Source organism: Lathyrus oleraceus, chromosome 2 (genome assembly GCF_024323335.1).
Source record: "Lathyrus oleraceus cultivar Zhongwan6 chromosome 2, CAAS_Psat_ZW6_1.0, whole genome shotgun sequence".
Lineage (NCBI taxonomy): Eukaryota > Viridiplantae > Streptophyta > Magnoliopsida > Fabales > Fabaceae > Lathyrus > Lathyrus oleraceus.
Window position 1 is genome coordinate 5,406,354 of NC_066580.1, and position 20,289 is coordinate 5,426,642.

The window sequence follows — 20,289 nt, forward strand, 5'->3', positions numbered from 1 at the left end:
AAATTTGTAAATATAACCTATTCTCTTCTCATCCCCCAATCTTTGGCATAAATCTTTTCACAAATACCAACCTACAACACATGTTTGCAAAAAGGGTTCCCTTAGAGTACTAAGGATGTTTTGGATGCGTAAAACCTTCCCATTTCATAACCAACCCCCTTACCTAGATCTCTGACTTTTTTATTAATTTTTTATTTGAAAAACTTCTTATTTGGCTTTTGTTCGCTTTTTAGATTTTTCTTTGGATAAATAAAAGTGCGGTGGCGACTCGAATTATATGTTGACTTTTGGTTTAGTCAATAAATCTAAAGGTAACGAAAATCCCGCTACAACATATTTATAACAAAAATGGTGATTAGTTAACTAGGTTCAACCAATGGAAGAAAGATAAAATAATAGAGAAAGTTAAAGAAACACAAGTAATAAATTTATTTATTTTGGATCCAAATAAAATATTAAATTTTGTTTGACATAGAAGTAACATTAAACAAAAGCATTAAGTTACTTTTTCATGGTTACCCCAGCTCAATCATTGGTTAATTTGAGTAGAGACTAATGACCAAATATTTAGACTCAAAAGATAGTTGTTGTAACGGACTCAACCACTTCACCATCCTCCTTTAACACATCGCCTTCAACATTCCTATTCAAGCTTTGCAACAAAACGTACACGTTAATTTTACTCAAAAATCATTAATCATTAATTTATTTCCTAATAAAAACAATACCTTTTTTTTTGCTAAGGTTTAACATTTTCAAAATTTAGTAATACGTAATGTTTTTGGTTTGCTTTGCTATTATAGATTATCATTGTAAAATAAAATAAAATGTAGGAATTTAATTTTTTGGTTATTTAATTATAAAATTTCCATTTTATGATTTTGACTAAAATATGTAAAATATAAACACTTATTTTATTTTACCATATGAATATTTATTTAAATTTTATTCACACATGAAAATCATTTATACTCTTATTTACTTTTTTTAAAAACTATATACTCCTAATTACCTTAGAAATAACATCATAAAATTATGAAAGTTGTTTTACTTTTAAGAATTTTATATACATAAATTAATCTTTTAAGCTTAAAAAAACGTAAAAATCTATTTCATAAATTTTTAAAAAATGTGTTTTAACAACCATGAAAAAAAATTCTTTAAAAGTAGATATGGTTTTTATAATATATTATTTTGACAAAATTATTCAAAAAGATAATTAATGTTATATCAAAATAAAAATAATTAAATTTTTTACAAAATTGTTCTATATTAATGATTTGTGAATAATTAAAAAAAAAGAATATAATGAAAAATATTAATGGTTCATTGATAATTTATATATAAATAAATAAATTTATGAGATGGTAAAAAAATTTAAATAATACTTCCTCCAATTATTTTATTATAAATAAATTTTTCTGTTTCATATTTACTAAAAGAATGTAACTAATTTTATATGAGAAAAATTAAATTAAAAACAATTTTAGAATTTTTTTCTTTAATGATATAGGAAAAGTAAAGTTAAATAATTAAACGTAAATAATAATGAATTCCCAACGACATGATAAGAAAACTATCATTAATAATAAAAGTTCTCAAATTTCATCTCATATCTGAAATTGATCCGTCATTCTAAATTTAAACAATTTTTTTTTTATGTATTTAAAGAGATGGAGTCAATTGTATTGACTTCTGCACATAGTGTTATCAATTCAATTAGCACATATGTGTTAGGTTTAAGGGCAGACGTCAATTGACTTAACACCAGTGTATGTCGTGCTATTTTTAGTATAAATAGAGGTGAGATGTGATACATTTATCCACATCTCTTCTCATTGTCTGGTAATATCTCTAACATGGTTCGTCTTCCTCGCCGCAAAGGGAAAGTGATTTATTCGAGAGACAAACGTCCGATGGAGATGCTCTTCTGGAACATCTATAGTTTCGAGCAACTACAGAGGGAGTTGATTCGTTGGTTAGATTGAGACATACATGAAGACGGAAAAATTAAAAGTATTGAGAGGCACGATGTCCTACGTGGGTGAATGCGAGTTAAATGATAAAGATGCGAGAGAAATGATGTTTGGACCAAATGATATCAGATTAAATGTTGTAATCAGTTAGAAATGTTGTTTTTAAATGTTGTAGTTAAGTATTTTTATATGTTTTGATATATGTTGTTGTGTTGTTTATTTAGATCGTTGTTGTTCGTTTTGTGATATCTGGTTTCGTGTTGGAAAATGTTGTGATTTTTAAGTGTGTTTAAGTTAAGGTGATGTTTGTTGTTAACATTGCTCTAAGGAAAAATTATTAATATATCAAAATCTAAGGTTACAAAAATTGAAATGAGAAACTAAATTATGATGAAGAGGGTGCTCTGACATTTGGACAATTTTTTTGATTGTGTCTGGGCTGACGATATATACTACATAATCTTATCATTTTATCAGTTGTATCAATTTCTATTCTAATACGCGTGTTGTTTGTATGTCCTTTTTTCTTTCTTCGCATCTCATCGTTGTGTCAAACTATGTCTCCTTGATATGGAGACCGATATTCCTCCATTGATAGCACTCTAAAGCTTTCTTTGTAGACATTCATAACGTTAATGGCCTTGTAAACATCAGATAAATGGATGTAATAATTTATTTTTAATATCACCCATTTTATAATCTAATATATTTTTCCTCTTCAGTTCATTTGGATGCCATATATAAACTTGAATCATGAACATGAAATCAACGAGTCGTTTGGACCGATTGCGCATTAATCATCAGGTTCACCACTGTGGAGATGCACCATAATGACCGTGTTAAATTGCAGTTCAGTATGCTTTAACACATCCCAGATCCCCCGACAAATCTTGGAGAATGACATCTACGACGAGTTAACGATCAATGAAACTTTAACCCTTGGCAAAGCTTCGGTAAATTTGAATGTCGAAAATGGAAGCACCGGCATGACCATGTCTTAAGTGACGTTGTGATAACAACCGAAGAAAAACCAATTCGCAATTATATGGCTTGGTACATATCAGTTGGATTTGAGTTCCTCTCTGAGGATATGTATCTATACGACTCACGCCAAGTCACTTACACACAAGAAGGTTCAACATCTAACCCTCCATAAAATTATCAGACCGGTTACTCACAACCCTCTACCCAACAAAATTATCGACCTATAAACAAACAAATCTACGACCTTAACATGCCAAATACCTAACCACAATACCAATAACACACCCTTTAACACCACTAACAAGATGATCATATTAAGACACCCAACATCGATATGCCCCTAACACATCACCCTACCATAACCACCATAACCAAAACACTTAACGATCATTTAACACAAACTGTCCCTCATACTATAGCTAAGAAGCCCAAACATCATAAAACCAAAACATGCAACCACCAGATGGCTACCAAACACCATAGCAACCATTTCAACATTTCCTCAATGAATCATTCACTCCAATGTTTCCCTTCAATTGTCTCAGTTGCACCCCAATAACTCAAACACACCCCCAACTACTTTGACATGAGTCACAAACTCAATTATGGCGGTAGCGCTTCATTGCATACACAAGATTTCATGGAATTTACTAAATATCTTAGGGAATTTGTTGCAGGTGATGGTGATGTTCCTTGGTCCTCAAATCTCAAACACCTGAGGTGAATCAACAATATGGACTAGGGCCACATGTTTAGGTAGCTAAGGGATGTGGAACCGGAGATCGATTGGGTCATTCCGGTCAACGACATTAATATTTTTGTTTTTTTATGTAAACATAACCTAATATTAATATTAATATTTCCGATTTTGACTTTTATAAAAAATGTTAATTATTATAAATAAAAAATAACACAACATTGGTGCCAAACCAATTGGTGACTGCTTTTAAACCTTACACATAAGCGCTAATTCGATTGACAACATTAAATGCAGAATCCAATCCAATTGATGTCTGTTCTTAAAATTAGAATAAAGTTGCCAATTGTTATACCATAAGTGCTTTAAAGTGAGTTATTTTGAAAAATTATTTGAAATGTGAATTATTTTGGATTTTTTTTTTGAAAAATTGAATTATTTGAATAAAAAAAGCGACATCATTTATCTAGAACACTTTTTTCACCACCATTATAATTTATTGCACCGATTAATCCGATACAGAAATCAATTCTAATATTAAGTAGTTTCAACCACTATCACAAGTGTGGGGATCGAATATAAAATTTGTGTTTAGTATTATTTACTTTAACATTAACGTCATATATTATTATTATTTTAATATTTTCACTATTTTATTTTAAATCTAAGTGCTTTGCATTATTTTGTTAAATTAAATTCCATATATATAATGGAAAAGCCTAAGCCCTTTCTTATAAGCCAGTAAAAGCTTGAAATCAGTTTTATAATGGAAAAGTTCATATATATATATATATATATATATATATATATATATATATATATATATATATATATATATATATATATATATATATATATATATATATATATATATATATATATATATATATATATATATATATATATTTCCCCTTTTAATATAGTTTTTAATGAAAGAAGAGATATTAATATCACCAATTTTATAATCTAATATATTTTTCCTCTTCAGATCATTTGGATGCCATATATAAACTTGAATCATGAACACGAAATCAACAGACAAGATGCAGTCGTTTGGACTGATTGCACACTAATCATCAGGTTCACCACTATGGAGATGCACCATAGTGACCGTGTTAAATTGCAGTTTGGTATGCTTTAACACATCTCAGATTCCCCGACATATCTTGGAGAATGACATCTACAAAGAGTTAACGATCAATGAAACCTTAACCCTTGGCAAAACTTCACTAAATTTGAGTGTCGAAAATGGAAGCACCGACATGACCATGTCTAAAGTGACGATGTGATGACAACCGAAGAAAAACCAATTCGTAATTATATGGCTTGGTACATATCAGTTGGATTTGAGTTCCTCGCTGATGATATGTACCTATACGACCCACGCCAAGTCACTTACACACGAAGGTTCAACATCTAATCCTCTACAAAATTATCAGACCGGTTACTCACAACCCCCTACCCAACAAAATTATCGGCCCATAAATAGACAAATCTACGACCTTAACATGTCAATTACCTAACCACAATACCAATAACATACCCTTTAACACCACTAACAAGATGATCATCATCAAGACACCCAACACCGATATGCCTCTAACACATCACCCTACCATAGCCACCATAACCAAAACACTTAACTATCATTTAACACAAACCGTTCCTCCTACTATAGCTAAGAAGCCCAAACATCACAAAACCAAAACATGCAACCATCAGATGGCTACCAAACACCATAACAACCATTTCAACATTTCCTCAATGAATCATTCACTCCAATGTTTCCCTTCAATTATCTCGGTCGCACCCCAATAACCCAAACACTCCCCAACTACTCTGACATGAGTCACAAACTCAATTATGACGGTAGCGCTTCATTGCATACACAAGACTTCATGGAATTTACTAAATATCTTAGGGAATTTGTTGTAGTGGTGGTGGTGTTCCTTGGTCCCCAAATCTCAAACACCTGGGGTGAATCAACAATATGGACTAGGGCCACATGTTTAGGTAGCTAAGGGATGTGAAAACGGAGATCGGTTGGGTCATCCCGGTCAATGACATTAATATTTTTGTTTTTCTTATGTAAACACAACCTAATATTAATATTAATATTTCCGATTTTGACTTTTATATAAAATGTCAATTATTATAAAAAAAATAACACAACATTGGTGCCAACCAATTGGTGACTGCTTTTAAACCTTACACATAAGCGTCAATTCGATTGACAATATTGGATGCAGAATCCAATCCAATTGATGTCTGTTATTAAAATTAGAGTATAATTGCCAATTGTTATACCATTAGTGCTTTAAAGTGCGTTACTTTGAAATGTGAATTATTTTAGAATTTTTTTTAAAAAATTGAATTATTTGAATAAAAAAATCGACATCATTTATCTAGTAGAACACTTTTTTCACCACCATTATAATCTATTGCACCAACTAATTCGATTTAGAAATTAATTCTAATATTAAGTAGTTCCAACCATCCTAATGGCAAGTGTGGGGATGGAATGTAATATTTTTGTGTTTAGCAATATTTAATTTAACATTAACATCATATTTATTAATATTTTAATATTTTCACTATTTTATTTTAAATCTAAGTGCTTTGCATTATTTTGTTAAATTAAATTCCATATATATAATGGAAAAGCTTAAACCCTTTCTATAAGCCAATAAAAGCTTGAAATCAGTTTTATAATGGAAAAGTTCTAGTATATATATATATATATATATATATATATATATATATATATATATATATATATATATATATATATATATATATATATATATATATATATATATATATATATATATATATAAAATCCCCTTTTAATATAGTTTTTAATGAAAGAAGAGATAACAATATAGCTTTCCTTATAAGCCAACAAAAGCGTCAAAAACGTTTTCAATCCGTAACATTTCTTTCTCCGCATTAACCCTTTTTCATTCTCTTTTTATAAATTCACATTTTTCTTCTCCATTTTTTCATCTCAGATCCAAAATTCTCACAACAATTCATTCATCCGAGATGTGTTGTCCAGGTAGAGTTTGCATGCTATGCACGTGCTTGATCATGATTGTGATCGTGATCGGGTTTCTGTTTGGATTCGGTGTTTTCAAGCATGGATTTCATAAAATCAAAGATACTGTTAGTTACTGCGACTCTTGCGGCGGTGTTGGCGGTGGAGGAAGGCCTTTCTTAGGTTATGCGCCGCCGCCATTGTTCTAGTTCAGTATTTTTCTCTTATTATTCTCTTGTTCCGTTTGTTTTAGGTAATTTCTATTTTATGGTTTATTAAAATTCGTATTTGTAATTATCCGTTTATTTGGATTTTTATGATGATTTTATTAATCAAGTTTCTTTGTTCTAGTGATTAGTGTTTTAAATTCTTTATTCTTATTCTCAATCTAATTCATTTGATAAATGTGGAATTGTTGGAATTATCCCATCACCGAGTCAGCATTTTCTTTTTTCATTAAAAATATTTTAGTTGAAGATTTTATATTTAAGATTAAAAAAAGTTATGGCTTTAGTTATATAATTTTTAGCTTATAGATATAAGAGTTTGGAACTCATGACATTAAAGAGTGGATTTTAAATATTAGTCTTAAAATTGATTAAAAAAATATGTGTATTTTTTAAAACAAGATTTTGTTATTTAAAAATAATTATTACTTATGTATTCTTGATTTTTTTTAAAAACTTACATAAATGTTTTCGTAAGAATGTATAATTCCTCAACTTGAAAAGTGAACGCTAAGCCATTAATTTTTTATTGACTATTTTTTATACCTGTGAATAATTATTGATTTATTTTATATCTATGAATAAAAATTATTGATTTTTGTAATACAATGAATGAATGCCTTATATGAAAATCTTAATTATAAGTTCGCGTTATTTTTCTTTTAAATTTAATACTCACAAAAAGCTTTTTGATTGATTCATGAAAAGTTAAAATCACGAGTTCATAAATTTACAAATTCTTATCTTAATCTGACGATATTCTTTTTTAATGGCAATGAACCTTATCACCGAGGACTAGTGCTCGAACCTTAGTTTCTAATTATTATTATTTGTGTAATGGTATCAATTTCAATAATGAAATTTTTAACAAGCAAAAATTGCATCCCCACTTTTGAGAACATATTCTATTTTGCATTGAAATGTTGATACTTGGCAATTGAGAATGAATCAAACAAAACAAGAATCGTGCCCATCATGTAAAGTATGTAACTAATTTGTGGAGTAGGATGAAAGACATTTGGCTTTTGCATTAAAGTGGGGTTATCTTGTCATGTGATGTGGGCCAATCACCTAAATCTTCACATTTCATTCTCGTAGAGTTTCACATTCTTCTCTCTTTCATTTGTAACTTTTAAATTATCATCAAAATTTGTATCATACAAATAACTATAAGTATATATGAAGAATTTTTTTATCAAAATAATCTAATTTTTTAAGAAATCAAAATAATCTTGTTTTTAAAAAAATTTCAAAAGTATCTCACTTATAGGAGGAAGCGTCAATTGAATTGATGATTTCTCTTAAAAATAGAGTGCATGCGCCAATTGGATTGGCTAGGGCACATGGTGCAGCCAATTCAATTGACACCCATGTGTATTTTTTCAAAGGAGACACCAATTGGATTGACATCTCAGTGTATTATGCATTTTTTTTGTTATAAATAGAGTTGTTGTGTGAATCATTTTTCCACATCTCATTTCATCATTTGGCAATCATGTTTGGTGTTCGTCGCCGCTATGGAAAGGTGATTTGTGCGAGAGACAAACCTCAGATGTTGATGATCTTCTGGAACATCACTATTTTCGATCAACTGAAGAGGGAGTTGGTTCGTTGGTTAGATGGGAAAATACCAGAAGGGAAAAAAATTAGAAGTATTGAGAGACTCGACCGTATCTTTGGTTGGGTGCGAATGAAAACTGATAAGGATGCTAGGGAAATGATGTTCGGACGAGATGACATCACTTTGATTGTTGTAATCAGTTAGAAATATTTTGTTTTCAGTTGGCTTATGTTGTAGTGATGTTTGTTCTGAACCTCGTTGTAACAAAAACTTAATGATATATAAAAATTGAAGGTTACAAAATACAATGTTAAAAAAAGATTATGACCCAGATGATGCTCTTCAATTGGGACAGTTGTTCTTGTTGTGTCCTGGTTGACGACAGATACTACATAGTCTTATCATTTTATCTATCATATCCATTTCTGTCCTGATACGTGTGCTGTTTGGCATTCCTTTTTTCTTTCTACGTATCTCGTCGTTGTGTCAAACTATGTCACCTTCGTATAGAGGTCAGTATTCCTCCATTGGTAGCACAAAGAAGCTTTTATTATATACATTCATGATAGTGACGGCCTTGTACACATCAGATAGATGGTTGTAAGCGTCTTGGCGAGTATATGTGCATGCTGCAATGACATGGGAGCAAGGAATGCAGAAGGACTGGAATTTTCCACAGTCGCACCAACTTCTGTTTAGTCTGACAGCATAGGCTAAATACGGTCTCCCCTCGTTGTGGTCCATTGTTTCCTAGACACTGAAATTTTTCCTATGACGGTCAAAGACTGTTGCAGCGTGTGTGCTAGCTTTGATGCTCTCATCTTTCATGACTTTCATGTAACACTCACTGAAAACTTGCCCAGACATTAACACCGCACTCCATCTTTCACCCCTGATTACGAACATAGAAGTCAACCTATAATAGGTTGATCTGATCAAGGCGGTTATTGGCAGATTTCTAATGCATTTGAATACCCCGTTCATGCATTCCACAAGTTTGTTGTCATGTGCCCCCATCGACAACCTCCGCCAAATGCCCTTATCCACTGCTATATTGGTATGTTATTCAACCATCTTCCTGCGTCTTCATTAGATAGTCTAATTTCATCACGATAATATTAAAGTGACGGTTGAGTTAAAGCATACCCAACATTCACCACCTTCTTACGAAGATTCTTATCTTTTATTGCACGCATGAAGTTTTGTGCAATATGTCTAATGCAATAGACATGGGTAAAAGGAGGATTATGTCATTCGTTGTCATGGTTGTTGTAGGCACTCTCTATGGCAGCATGTCTATTAGAAATCAAATAGAGATTGACTTGTGGAGCCACATGCGTTCTGAGATGTCGAAGAAAGAAACCCCAACCACCAGTCATTTCCCCTTCAACCAGAGCAAAGACAATGGGAAAGACATTATTGTTGCAGTCTTGTGCAACCGCCATAAGCAAAGTACCCTTGTATTTTCCGTATAACCAAGTTCCACCAATTTGAATAATAGGTTTGCAGAATGCAAAACCTTTGATGCATGGGTCAAACGCCCAAAAGATACGGTGAAAGATTCAATTACCTGTAACACAGGTTCCGTTTGGCGTCATTGCTGGTAATGTCTCCATAATTGTCACTGTTCCTGGGACATATGTTTTTAGTGCCCATAAAAACCGTGATAATTCTTTGTATGAATCCTCCAAGTTGTCGAATACCTGTTCAACAGTCTTTGTCTTTGCAATCCACGCTTTCTTGTAAGATGGAGTATAATTATATATTGTTCTGATATGGGATATAATTATACTCGCCTTCACTGATGGATCTTTGTTAACAAGCGGCAGAATGTCTTGACATATCAATGCAACACTTAATTTACGGTGATCTTGTTCAACGTTAGTTGCAATGCAACTGTGAGGTGGGTCTATTGAATCTATCTCCCAAAATTCGTTTTTCTTTTTGTAAGATGCAGCCAACCGAAACTTACAAAGGATGTTACGACATTTGATGACATACTTTCTCGAATCAGTGCGTTTTACTGTAAAATCAGCAGAGTTGTTCATGCGGAATTTTTTGATAGCTCGCACACATTCTTCTTTAGTGCGGAACATGTCTCCCACTTTTAACTCGCCTTCTGATCGTGGATACGGTTTATAGAAAATATTGTTGGATGTTTCACCGTCATGCAAATCCATGTTTGTCATATGTTGAGACGGATTGTAGACATGACTATGAGGTATTGGCGTTGGTTGATCATCACCTTCAATAACCTTATCTCTACCAAACACCCCAACAATCTTTCCAACCTTTCCTCGACGCATCATTCACACCCATAAGTCAACTACTCTGGCATGGGTCATGAACTCAGCTATGGCGGTACACCTTCGGTGCATACTCAAGACTATGCCGATTTGTCTGACTATCTCAACAGGCAATCTCCTGTAGTTGGTAGTGATGCTCCTGGTCCCTCAGATGCTCAAACACCAGTGCTGAATCATCAACGCGGATTAGGACCGCGGGTTCGGGTAGCTAGGGGATGTGGGACCGAAGGTCGGTTAGGTGACCCTCAGATGCTCTAACTTTAAATGGACTCTACTAATGAAAGGGAAATTGATCCACTTAGATTAATCGTACCGGATATCAGATAAAGTTTTTTATAAAAAGATTACTATAACTATATAAATAAAACACATCAATTTATAAATTTATTGATTGATGATGCCATAACAAGTTTAGCCAAGTGACGTCACTTCTACTTGAGCTTCACTACAATAGAACTCCTCACTCTATGTTTCCCATTTGTCCACAATAACTCCCCAAATACATATTCCATTGTAGCATTACCCTTTTTCATAGTTTTCCTTACAACAACCTTGAATGATCTCTTCTCACCAACTTCCTTGAAGCTCAAGAAACTTGGCACAACATAAACCGAAACTCCATCTGGTGCCTTTATTTGCAGTTCATATCTACTCGGAGCTCCGACATTCGTAACGGTTCGACTAGCAACTACTGCTTTGTGTCCAAGATCAAGTATTGTGATTGTAGGGTAGTTGAAATCCACCATATTGTAGAGCTTTGGACAAATGAAATCCCTGTTGTAAATAGCCTCAACTTGTTTATGCCATTGAGCATCTGAACACAGTAGGTTCAAGTAATCAACCACTTCAAGATCGTAAATTAGTCCCGGGTCTAGAGCAAGTTTGGGTTGGATGTGACCTGAACCGTATTCAAATGGAGTTGCGTTTTCTTCGAATCGATCCTGGATAGGTCTTTTGCTGTTATCCATTCCAGTTGCTGAAATAGACATAGTTTAGCGTCAACTTAATTGGAAGATCACGAGCTACGAGCAAAAATACGACATATTAAGCAACAATGGATCAATGCGTTGAATGATCGAGTTATGCAGTACCAGTGGTCATGATTGCGGATTTGATAGCTGCTGGACTCCATTCAGGATGAAGTGTTTTGAGAAGGCCTACGACGCCAGACACATGAGGGCATGACATAGAAGTTCCAGATGCGGATTTGTATGAAGTCCTTCTTTTATCTTCATCTTCACTTGTGGCTTCTGAGTAAGCAGCAATTATGTTCACACCAGGTGCAGTGATGTCAGGCTAGAACACAAGACAAAAAAGAAAATTGTCACAGTCATACCGGTTGCAGAATCGACATATAGACTTAAAGTACATTTTTTCTTAAGTTATCATCAGCTCGTATGTGTCGTGTCTGGTGTCTGTGTTTCATATAGTAATAAAATTGTGCTAATTGAAGTTAAATGTACGCATCCATCGCAAAGTTGATGACCAAGAACAAGGTAACAAACTTTTAGGATTGATGGAAGAATGGTGCTAGGTCCTCTTGATGAGAACGAAGCAATCACCGGAGCTGGAATAATCGGAGTTTCTGTTACTGCTTTTGTTATGTAAGCAACAGGGTTCCTGCAATATATAAAGAAACATCAATTTCCGCAAACTTTAATAACAAAATGGAAACAAAGATGAATATAGAAGAAAGAACATTACTTTTGACTTCTGATGTAGGAATCAATATATTGAGAATCAGTGTGATTGACATATGAAGTAGGTAAAATATGAGGGATTGCCATAGCATCATAGAAACTATCAATTACACTAGTCAAAATCATTCCTACTGCTCCTGCAGAAAAAGCTTCTGCACCTGCAGAAAAAGCTCCACTATATTCATCTTCAAGGCATACCACTATTTTACCCTTCACTTTTTCAACATCAAGTGTTCCGAAACGGCAGTGTATCCTACAAGAGTTCATATGAAACAATCTTCTAAGTACTAAGAAATTAAAAATAAATAAAAAATCATTCGCATTCATAATAGAACTCGAAGAATTTGCACTTACGCAGCTCCAGTTAGAGCATAGGAATGTTTTGCATCTTCTGCATTAATCAAAGGATACAACTTCTGTGATGGCAAGTCCTTAGGCGAAAGACTTGTTCCCTAACAATCATAAAAAGAACCAAATTCAAGTTCGATCGCATGTGAAAAACTTTTTTTACATGCGCAATGTATACAAGAATCGAGAATAATGCAATACCTTAAGGTACTTGTTGTCACCTAGCTTAACATAACTGGTGAAGTCTCTATCGATTGTGCTAGCAGCAACGGTGAATAACCAAGGTGCGGTATTTGAAACAGTTCCGGAATAAGGTCCAGAGTTTCCGGCAGAAGCAACTACTACTATGCCATTGGCAACTGCATGAAAAGAGCCTATAGCAATTGGATCTGCAAACAGATTACTAGACTTTGCACCGAGAGAAACTGAAATCACATCAACACCATCACTTATGGCAGCTTCGAAACCAGCTAAGATATCTGCGTCATTGCAGCCACCCGAATGTATGCCTTCTCCTGGCCAACAAACTTTATAGGCTGCAACACGAGATTTCGGAGATCCACCTTTGGCAGTGCCATTGCCATTGCCGAAAACACTTACTCCTTGAACAAAATTACCTCCAGCTGTTGATAGCGTGTGAGAACCGTGGCCGATCGTGTCTCGTGCAGTGTAAAATGATGCGTTCCGTATGCCTGCCTGCGCCTCATAACCTCTGTAGAACATTCTAGCTCCAATCAGCTTCCTGCATTTATGGAACAATTACAAATGTGAATAGCTTTAAGAATCATGCACACACACAGACAAACATAAATACCAAAAGACAGACATGAAACTGACACATCAACATCAGTGGTAATATGACAATTTTATGTAACTGAATATCACGACATGTGTCAGTGCCCGACACCAACATACCTGTTGCAATAAGTTTTGTTTGAGTCAATAAATTTGTCGATTTCACATATCCCGTTTCCACGCCACTTAGCCGGAATAGGGCCCATTCCTTGATCACTAAAGCTCTCAGATTCCGGCCATACACCTATTTAAGAAAAAGGATTGTATTTGCATCACATCATTGTATCAACTAACAACTGTCATAGAAAAGGATTCCAATGGTTTTTCGTCGCTAAATCATATGAAACCTATATATACCTGTATCAAGGTTACCAATGATTGTGCCCTCACCATATCTTGCCAACTCCCAACTAGAGTCCTTAGGAGATATTCCATTACCTTGTAGTCTAAGAAACTCCCATGACCTTGTTGTATGCAGTTCATGCATTTTGTTCAAGGATACAGACACCACATTTGGATTTCCTGCAAATCAATATCTAATAGTCATCGAACACGTCATATCAAAACATCTTCGAAGACAACAAAAGCATATATATGCTAATAATTTTCTCACTCGCAAGCTCTTCTGCTTCTTCATCTTCCAAGATTGCTGCGAAACCATTGATGTGTCTATTATACGAGTAGAATATTGCATCTTTGGCTTTCTCATAGCTCCCTAGGATAGAGCTCAATAAACTATAATGTGATTTTGTTGCATAGTTTAAATCAGCAGAAGAAGGATTTAGGCCATGAGAATGTGCTCCTAAGTAAACAACATAGGACTGTAACAGAAAATGCATTAGAAATTTACAACATAGTGAATTTTTTTTATTATCTTAATTTAAATACATCATTTTCATTTTTTTCACTACTCACCTTTCCAACGGCAAAGGATGGTTGCACTTGTAAGAAGAAAGAAAAAACAAGAAAAGATGAAATAAAAAGCTGAGAAATGTAGGAAGAAGACATCATTTCTCTTTGAATTGAGATGCTAAACTATGTTTTCTCTACTCATTATATACAAAAGTTTTGCTTCTTTTGCATTTTACGCTTTAAGACTACATGTGAATTGTTCCAATGCAATTGGCATTAAACATGACACTATTGAATCAAAAGACACTTTTTTGAAAAAGTTATTGAAACAAGCCCTTATTGCTTATTCTCTCACTTTTCATTATAATACTAACATGATGTGATTGTGTAATTTTCCATTTTGATCATGAAACATATTAAATGGCATTGGCATGTGTCCATGCTGAAAGTTACCTTTCATCAAAAATGGAATAAATTAACTATAGGAATGGAGTAATGAAGACTTTTTTACTCCCCAAAAAAAAACATGTCACATGGAGTACGAAATAAACTAACGTTATGGATTAGGGGAAGAAAAATGAGAATAGAACGGAAAAGTACGTGGGAGATTCCACAAGTTCATCACTAAGATATGATGATAATTTGTGAAGCTTACTTATATAAGTTTATTTAAGAGGCTAATGTCATTTAGGCGCTAGTCACTTAAAATAAAATTTAAAACATAAATCAATTCTTTTCTTTCGTGTAAGAAAGTAAAGGCGTGTGTTTGATTTGATTTTATGAAACTGTTTTTTAATTTTTAAAATTTAAAAATTATAAAACTTATTTGGGAGTATAATTTTACAAAACTGTTTTTAAAAATTATTTTTTATTTAAGAGTTTCAAAAATTTTAAAATTAAAACAGATTTTAGTGATTTTGGTTTCTAATTTTTAGTTTTGGAAATTAGGAATAGAGGAAAAACAAAGAAAATTGATACACTTTTCATTTGTAATATTATACAACTTTAAAACAGCTTTTGAATGTAAGATTATCAAATATATTTTTTGTCAATTTTTTTTCAAAATTGTTTTTTAAAGTTGATTTACAAAATACTACCTCCGTTCTTTTTAGAAGAGACAACTCATTTTTAGGTTCATTGAATAATTAATGTATCTAATCTATAAACTGATCAAATATATTGATTATTCAATAAACCCAAAAAAATTTATCTCTTATATAAAGGAACAAAAATAGTAGTTTTTAAGAACTAAAAACTAAAACACATTCAAACGGATCATAATTTTATGATTTCATTGATCTCTTTTTTGATTAATATACAAGATTTCATTTATTAGTTTAGGAAACTAATAATGTAATTACAACAAATCAATATACTAATAATGTATAATTACAATAAATCAATATACACTAAATAAAGACAAATTTGTTTTTATTCTAGGCAAAATAGCCTTTTTCGTCTCATATATTTAGCGCGGGATTCATTTTGGTCCCATAATTTTTAAAAGGCTCATTTTCGTCCCTCAATTGTATTAAATGTACCACGTTTATACTTTGCAGACAAAACACACTAACGTTGTTAAACGTGAAAAAGTGTTAACATCCATTTTGGGGACCTAACTGTTGGTGTGGTGATTTTGCGAAGCAATTTTGGGGATGTCCACATTATAAGGTATGATCTATCTTGTTAAGTTTGCAATTTCGATTTTACACAGTGGGTAATGTTCTATGTAACCTGTGCAGGGGAATACAAGTAATGAATGTGATTATTTTGATTGATTTTGTGTTGAAGTGAAAGATGACAAAGACATGTTTATCAAAAATAAAAATAAAAAGAGGTTGAAAATCTAAGAAAAGGAGAATGAAGATTAACATCAAAAATTACTTAAATCTAAAGGATTAATTGAAGAACTTGAGAGGGCTCTCAATAATCCAATGAAGTGGAAGACATTTTGGAGAAATTTATTTTTTATTGCTTTAAGTGTATTAATCTACAATTTGTTAATGTAATTGTACAATGAAATGAAATTGAATTGTTCTATGGGATGAATGAATTGTATTTCTACAATATTGTTTTATGAGATCAATGAAATGGAATTGTGCAATGTTGTTTATCATCTGATATAGTTACTGGTATAATTTGTATATCAAAATGAACACTATAACTGGTTTCGTTGAACTATAACCTAACTGCTATAATTTGTAACTTAATTGGTTATAATTTGCACTATAATTTAACTAGACAAATTAGTATAATTTAGCTGTTATAATTTGTATATTTGGCCATAATAGAATATTGACAAAATATGTCTTTCATAGCACCATAACAAAATTCCCATATAAGGGTTACAAAACATATACCTAAAACATAATGCCTAAACATAGTACCAAAATAAGTGACATTACAGACTAAGACATCACATTGTACCAAAACATAGTACCAAAATATGTGACATTACAGACCAAAATATGACCTAAAACATCATAACAGAAATATCTATTTTTTCTTCTTGCTTGCTTAAGATTAAGTGAGCCTAGTTGTAGGGTCTGCCACATTTCTTGATGTAAATAACCTAGTTGTAGGGCCTGGTGACCCCACACTTCTTGTTGGCATCCTAATGTTTAACTTCTTGACTGGAGTCCTTGAACCACTTGCTTTAGCTTTTGTGTTAGCTTGAGTCTGAGCCTGAGATTGTTGTGTTTAAGCCTGAGACTGAGTTGGTTGTGTCTAAGTCTGAGATTGTTGTGTCTACCCTTTCTGCTGGTAAAGGTACTCGGCCCTTTCTGCTCACCCTGCTCTACCTGCAGAGGTTCATAACCAATACCAAACTTGTCTTCTTTGACGGGCAAGTCCACCATCTTGCCCCAGCCTTCTGCATTGCCTGAGTTGACAACCTCCACAGCCTGTTTGTAGGATGCAATTGAGGCACTTGGCTTCTTCTGCTCAGCGAAAGCCACCTTCTCAAGAGCAACGGTCTCAAACGCCTGGCACAGAGTTTCATGGATCTCGCCATCCACCTCCACATATTTGAAAGAGGATAAATGACTCACCAGAATTTCCTCCTCGCCGCACACAGTTACAATCTGACCGTTCCAAACATACTTCAGCTTCTGATGGAGAGTTGACGACACTGCTCCAGCCCCATGTATCCAGGGACGCCCCAAAAGACAACTATATGCTGGTTGGATATCCATCACATAGAAGATAATACCGAACACCTCCGGGCCAATCTTCACAGGCAACGTGACTTCACCAAAAACGGACCGTTTGGATCCATCAAATGCACGAACAATAAGATCGCTTGGAGTGAGGACAACCCCTTCAACATCTATCTTGCTCAAAGTCTTCTTGGGCAGGACATTCAAAGACGAGCCAGTATCCACCAACACATGTGACAATACTGCGCCTTTACACTCCATAGTGATATGCAGGGCTTTGTTATAGTTACGACCTTCAGGTGTCAAATCCAGGATTGTGAACCCCAAACCGTGCCTTGTGCTCACATTAGCAATAACACCCTCCAACTGATTGACAGAGATCTCCTGAGGCACGTAAGCCAGATTCAACATCTTCAGCAAGGCATTACGGTGTGCCTCAGAGCACAACAGCAATGAAAGGATAGAAATCTTGGACGGAGTTTGATTCAGCTGATCTACAATCTTGTAGTCACTCTTCTTAATAATCTTCATAAACTCCTCCACGTCCTTCTCAAATGAGCCCTCAGGCGCTTCCTTCTGTACAGGTTCTTCATCAACCACCGCTTGTTTACCCTTCTCTTTGGCGAGAGCCTCAGCATTGTCGTCTCTCAAAGGCTGCGGTGCAAACAGACGACCGCTTCTGGTAAACCCTCCAGGTCCCCCCACATTGTCCACAACAGGACCAACAGTCACTGAAGCTCTACCTGGCAAACCAATAGTCACTGGAGCCTAATTAACTGGTCTGATCTGACTTTCTGCCCTTCGGTTGCTGCGGTAGGCATTATCATACTTCCACGGCACGGCCCTACTGTTCTCAACAGCCCTTCTACCAGACACAACAACAGTAGTGAGAGCACTGACAGTTACTGGAGCAGATATAGTAACAGGAGTACCAACGGTTGTAGGTGCATTAACAGTTCTCTGGCCACGTCCCTCGGATGGTTTGAAATAAATGGTGACAGTTGACACCACTCCACGATCTTTCACGGCCCTAGCAAACTGCAAACAGCCCTCATCCATCAAACCCTGGATACCATTCTTCAATTGCATACAACCATTCTCGAAGTCTTCACAATCTGAACAGCCCTTATCACAACCCGGGAACACTCCCCCATTCAACAGACGCTCTTTCACAACAAACAGCGACGTCTGGACATCTTCAACATCAACTACCAGGTCCAAGGCCTCCTCACCTTCCACATTATTCACCCTATGCGCACCATGCTGAGGCATAGGATTGTTCACAACATTAGGCACAGGAGCAAAATTGATTGTTTTGGCGTCAATCAAGTCCTGGACCTTATGATGAAAAGCCCGACAGTTCTCAATATGGTGCCCTGGTGCACCAGAATGGAAGTCACAACGAACATTGGCATCATACCCAGCAGGTATCTTCGTCACCGGACCCATAGTGCATAACTCAACAAACCCCAATCTAAGCAATTCGGGCAGCAACTCAGCATATGTCATCGGCAACGGGTCGAACCGATGATCCGGCATTCTCTGTCTCGGCTGAAACGAACGTTGTTGTTGTTGTGGTGGTGGTGGTGGTTGTTGAACTCTTTGTTGTTGCTGTTGTCGTGGTTAAGGTGCTGGAATGGTTACAGCAGCAACCTGACGATACTGTCCGCTATTCATATTTCTTCTGTGTTGCACAGCATTAGTCTCACCCTCCCTCCTTCGGGGTGCCCCAGAAAATGGCTTCTTTGAAGATGAAGAACCAGCATCCTGAATCTTTCCAGCTTTAATGAGACTCTCTGTCCTTTCTCCACAAATTACCACATCAGAAAAGCTACCAAACGGGCAGCTCCCCATCCGGTCCATAAATACTCCTTGCAAAGTCCCAATAAACATATCGGTCAACTCCTTCTCCAGCATCGGAGGTTGCACCCTTGCAGCTAATTCCCGCCATCTCTGGGCGTACTCTTTGAAACTCTCTCCAGACTTCTGACATAAGCTCTGTAACTGAGTTCGGCTCGGCGCCATGTCCATATTATGCTTGTATTGCCTCAGAAAGGCCTCACCCAGATCTCTCCAACTTCTGATGGACTCCCTCTTCAACTCCATGTACCAGTCCAAGGAAGCTCCAGATAAGCTGTCTTGGAAAAAGTACATCCACATCTTCTCATCATCTGTGTAGGCAGAGATCTTTCTGAAATAGGCCTGCACATGGGTGCGAGGACAAGAAGTGCCATTGTATTTATCAAAAGAAGGTGCCTTGAACTTATAGGGAATCCTCAGCCCTTCAACCAATCCCATATTTGTAACATCAAACCCCAAAGAGTTCTGACACTCCATGGCTCTGATCTTCTCAGCTAGGGCATCAACCCTCCTATCCCTTTCGTCAGTTCTTCCCACAACTTCATCATCCTCACTGAGGAGAGTAAACATATCCTCCTGCCTATCAACCAATGGAGCAGGATTACGGACTGGAGCACGAGTCACTCTAGCATTAGCTGTCTCTGGAGCAATAGGTTGACCGTTGATTCTGATGCCCCTCAACTCATCACCCACGGCATAGTTGTTGATGGGAACAGCAGCAGTAGCAGGGTCATTGACTGGGCCTCCCTCTGGCAAAGCATGGTTGACCGGTGGAATTGCAGCTTCTT

The 20,289-nt window shown here is 35.1% G+C and overlaps 2 protein-coding genes across 3 annotated transcripts; one reads left to right on the plus strand and one right to left on the minus strand.

The window, feature by feature from the left end:
• The first annotated feature begins 6,509 nt into the window (after positions 1 to 6,509).
• On the plus strand, positions 6,510 to 8,914 carry LOC127117540 (uncharacterized). Of its 2 annotated transcripts, none has more exons than XM_051047594.1 (2): positions 6,510 to 6,947; positions 8,367 to 8,914. In XM_051047594.1, the coding sequence occupies exon 1, from the start codon at positions 6,703 to 6,705 to the stop codon at positions 6,901 to 6,903; it is 201 nt and encodes a 66-aa protein (XP_050903551.1). In that variant the 5' UTR covers positions 6,510 to 6,702; the 3' UTR covers positions 6,904 to 6,947; positions 8,367 to 8,914. The 2 variants fall into 2 exon arrangements, with proteins under 2 accessions (XP_050903551.1, XP_050903550.1); XM_051047593.1 differs by having other exon boundaries at positions 8,447 to 8,914.
• Positions 8,915 to 11,183: 2,269 nt separating this feature from the next.
• On the minus strand, positions 11,184 to 14,639 carry LOC127117541 (subtilisin-like protease SBT5.3). The gene is made up of 10 exons (XM_051047595.1): positions 14,547 to 14,639; positions 14,245 to 14,452; positions 13,989 to 14,153; positions 13,752 to 13,875; positions 13,038 to 13,578; positions 12,843 to 12,940; positions 12,493 to 12,741; positions 12,294 to 12,408; positions 11,880 to 12,084; positions 11,184 to 11,764 (listed from the first exon to the last, which is right to left on the minus strand). Exons 1-10 carry the CDS (start codon positions 14,637 to 14,639, stop codon positions 11,220 to 11,222), a joined length of 2,343 nt encoding a protein of 780 aa, XP_050903552.1. The 3' UTR covers positions 11,184 to 11,219.
• Between the last annotated feature and the right edge of the window lie 5,650 nt (positions 14,640 to 20,289).

Excerpts from the sequence above, each read along its gene's own strand:
- LOC127117540 (XM_051047594.1), top strand. The coding sequence starts at position 6,703 with ATGTGTTGTCCAGGTAGAGTTTGCATGCTATGCACGTGCTTGATCATG.
- LOC127117541 (XM_051047595.1), bottom strand. The coding sequence starts at position 14,639 with ATGTCTTCTTCCTACATTTCTCAGCTTTTTATTTCATCTTTTCTTGTT. Across the intron at positions 13,579-13,751 it reads AACAAAACTTATTGCAACAG|GAAGCTGATTGGAGCTAGAA; the intron begins GTATGTTGGTGT and ends CCATAAATGCAG. Across the intron at positions 12,085-12,293 it reads TTCTTCCATCAATCCTAAAA|CCTGACATCACTGCACCTGG; the intron begins GTTTGTTACCTT and ends CTTGTGTTCTAG.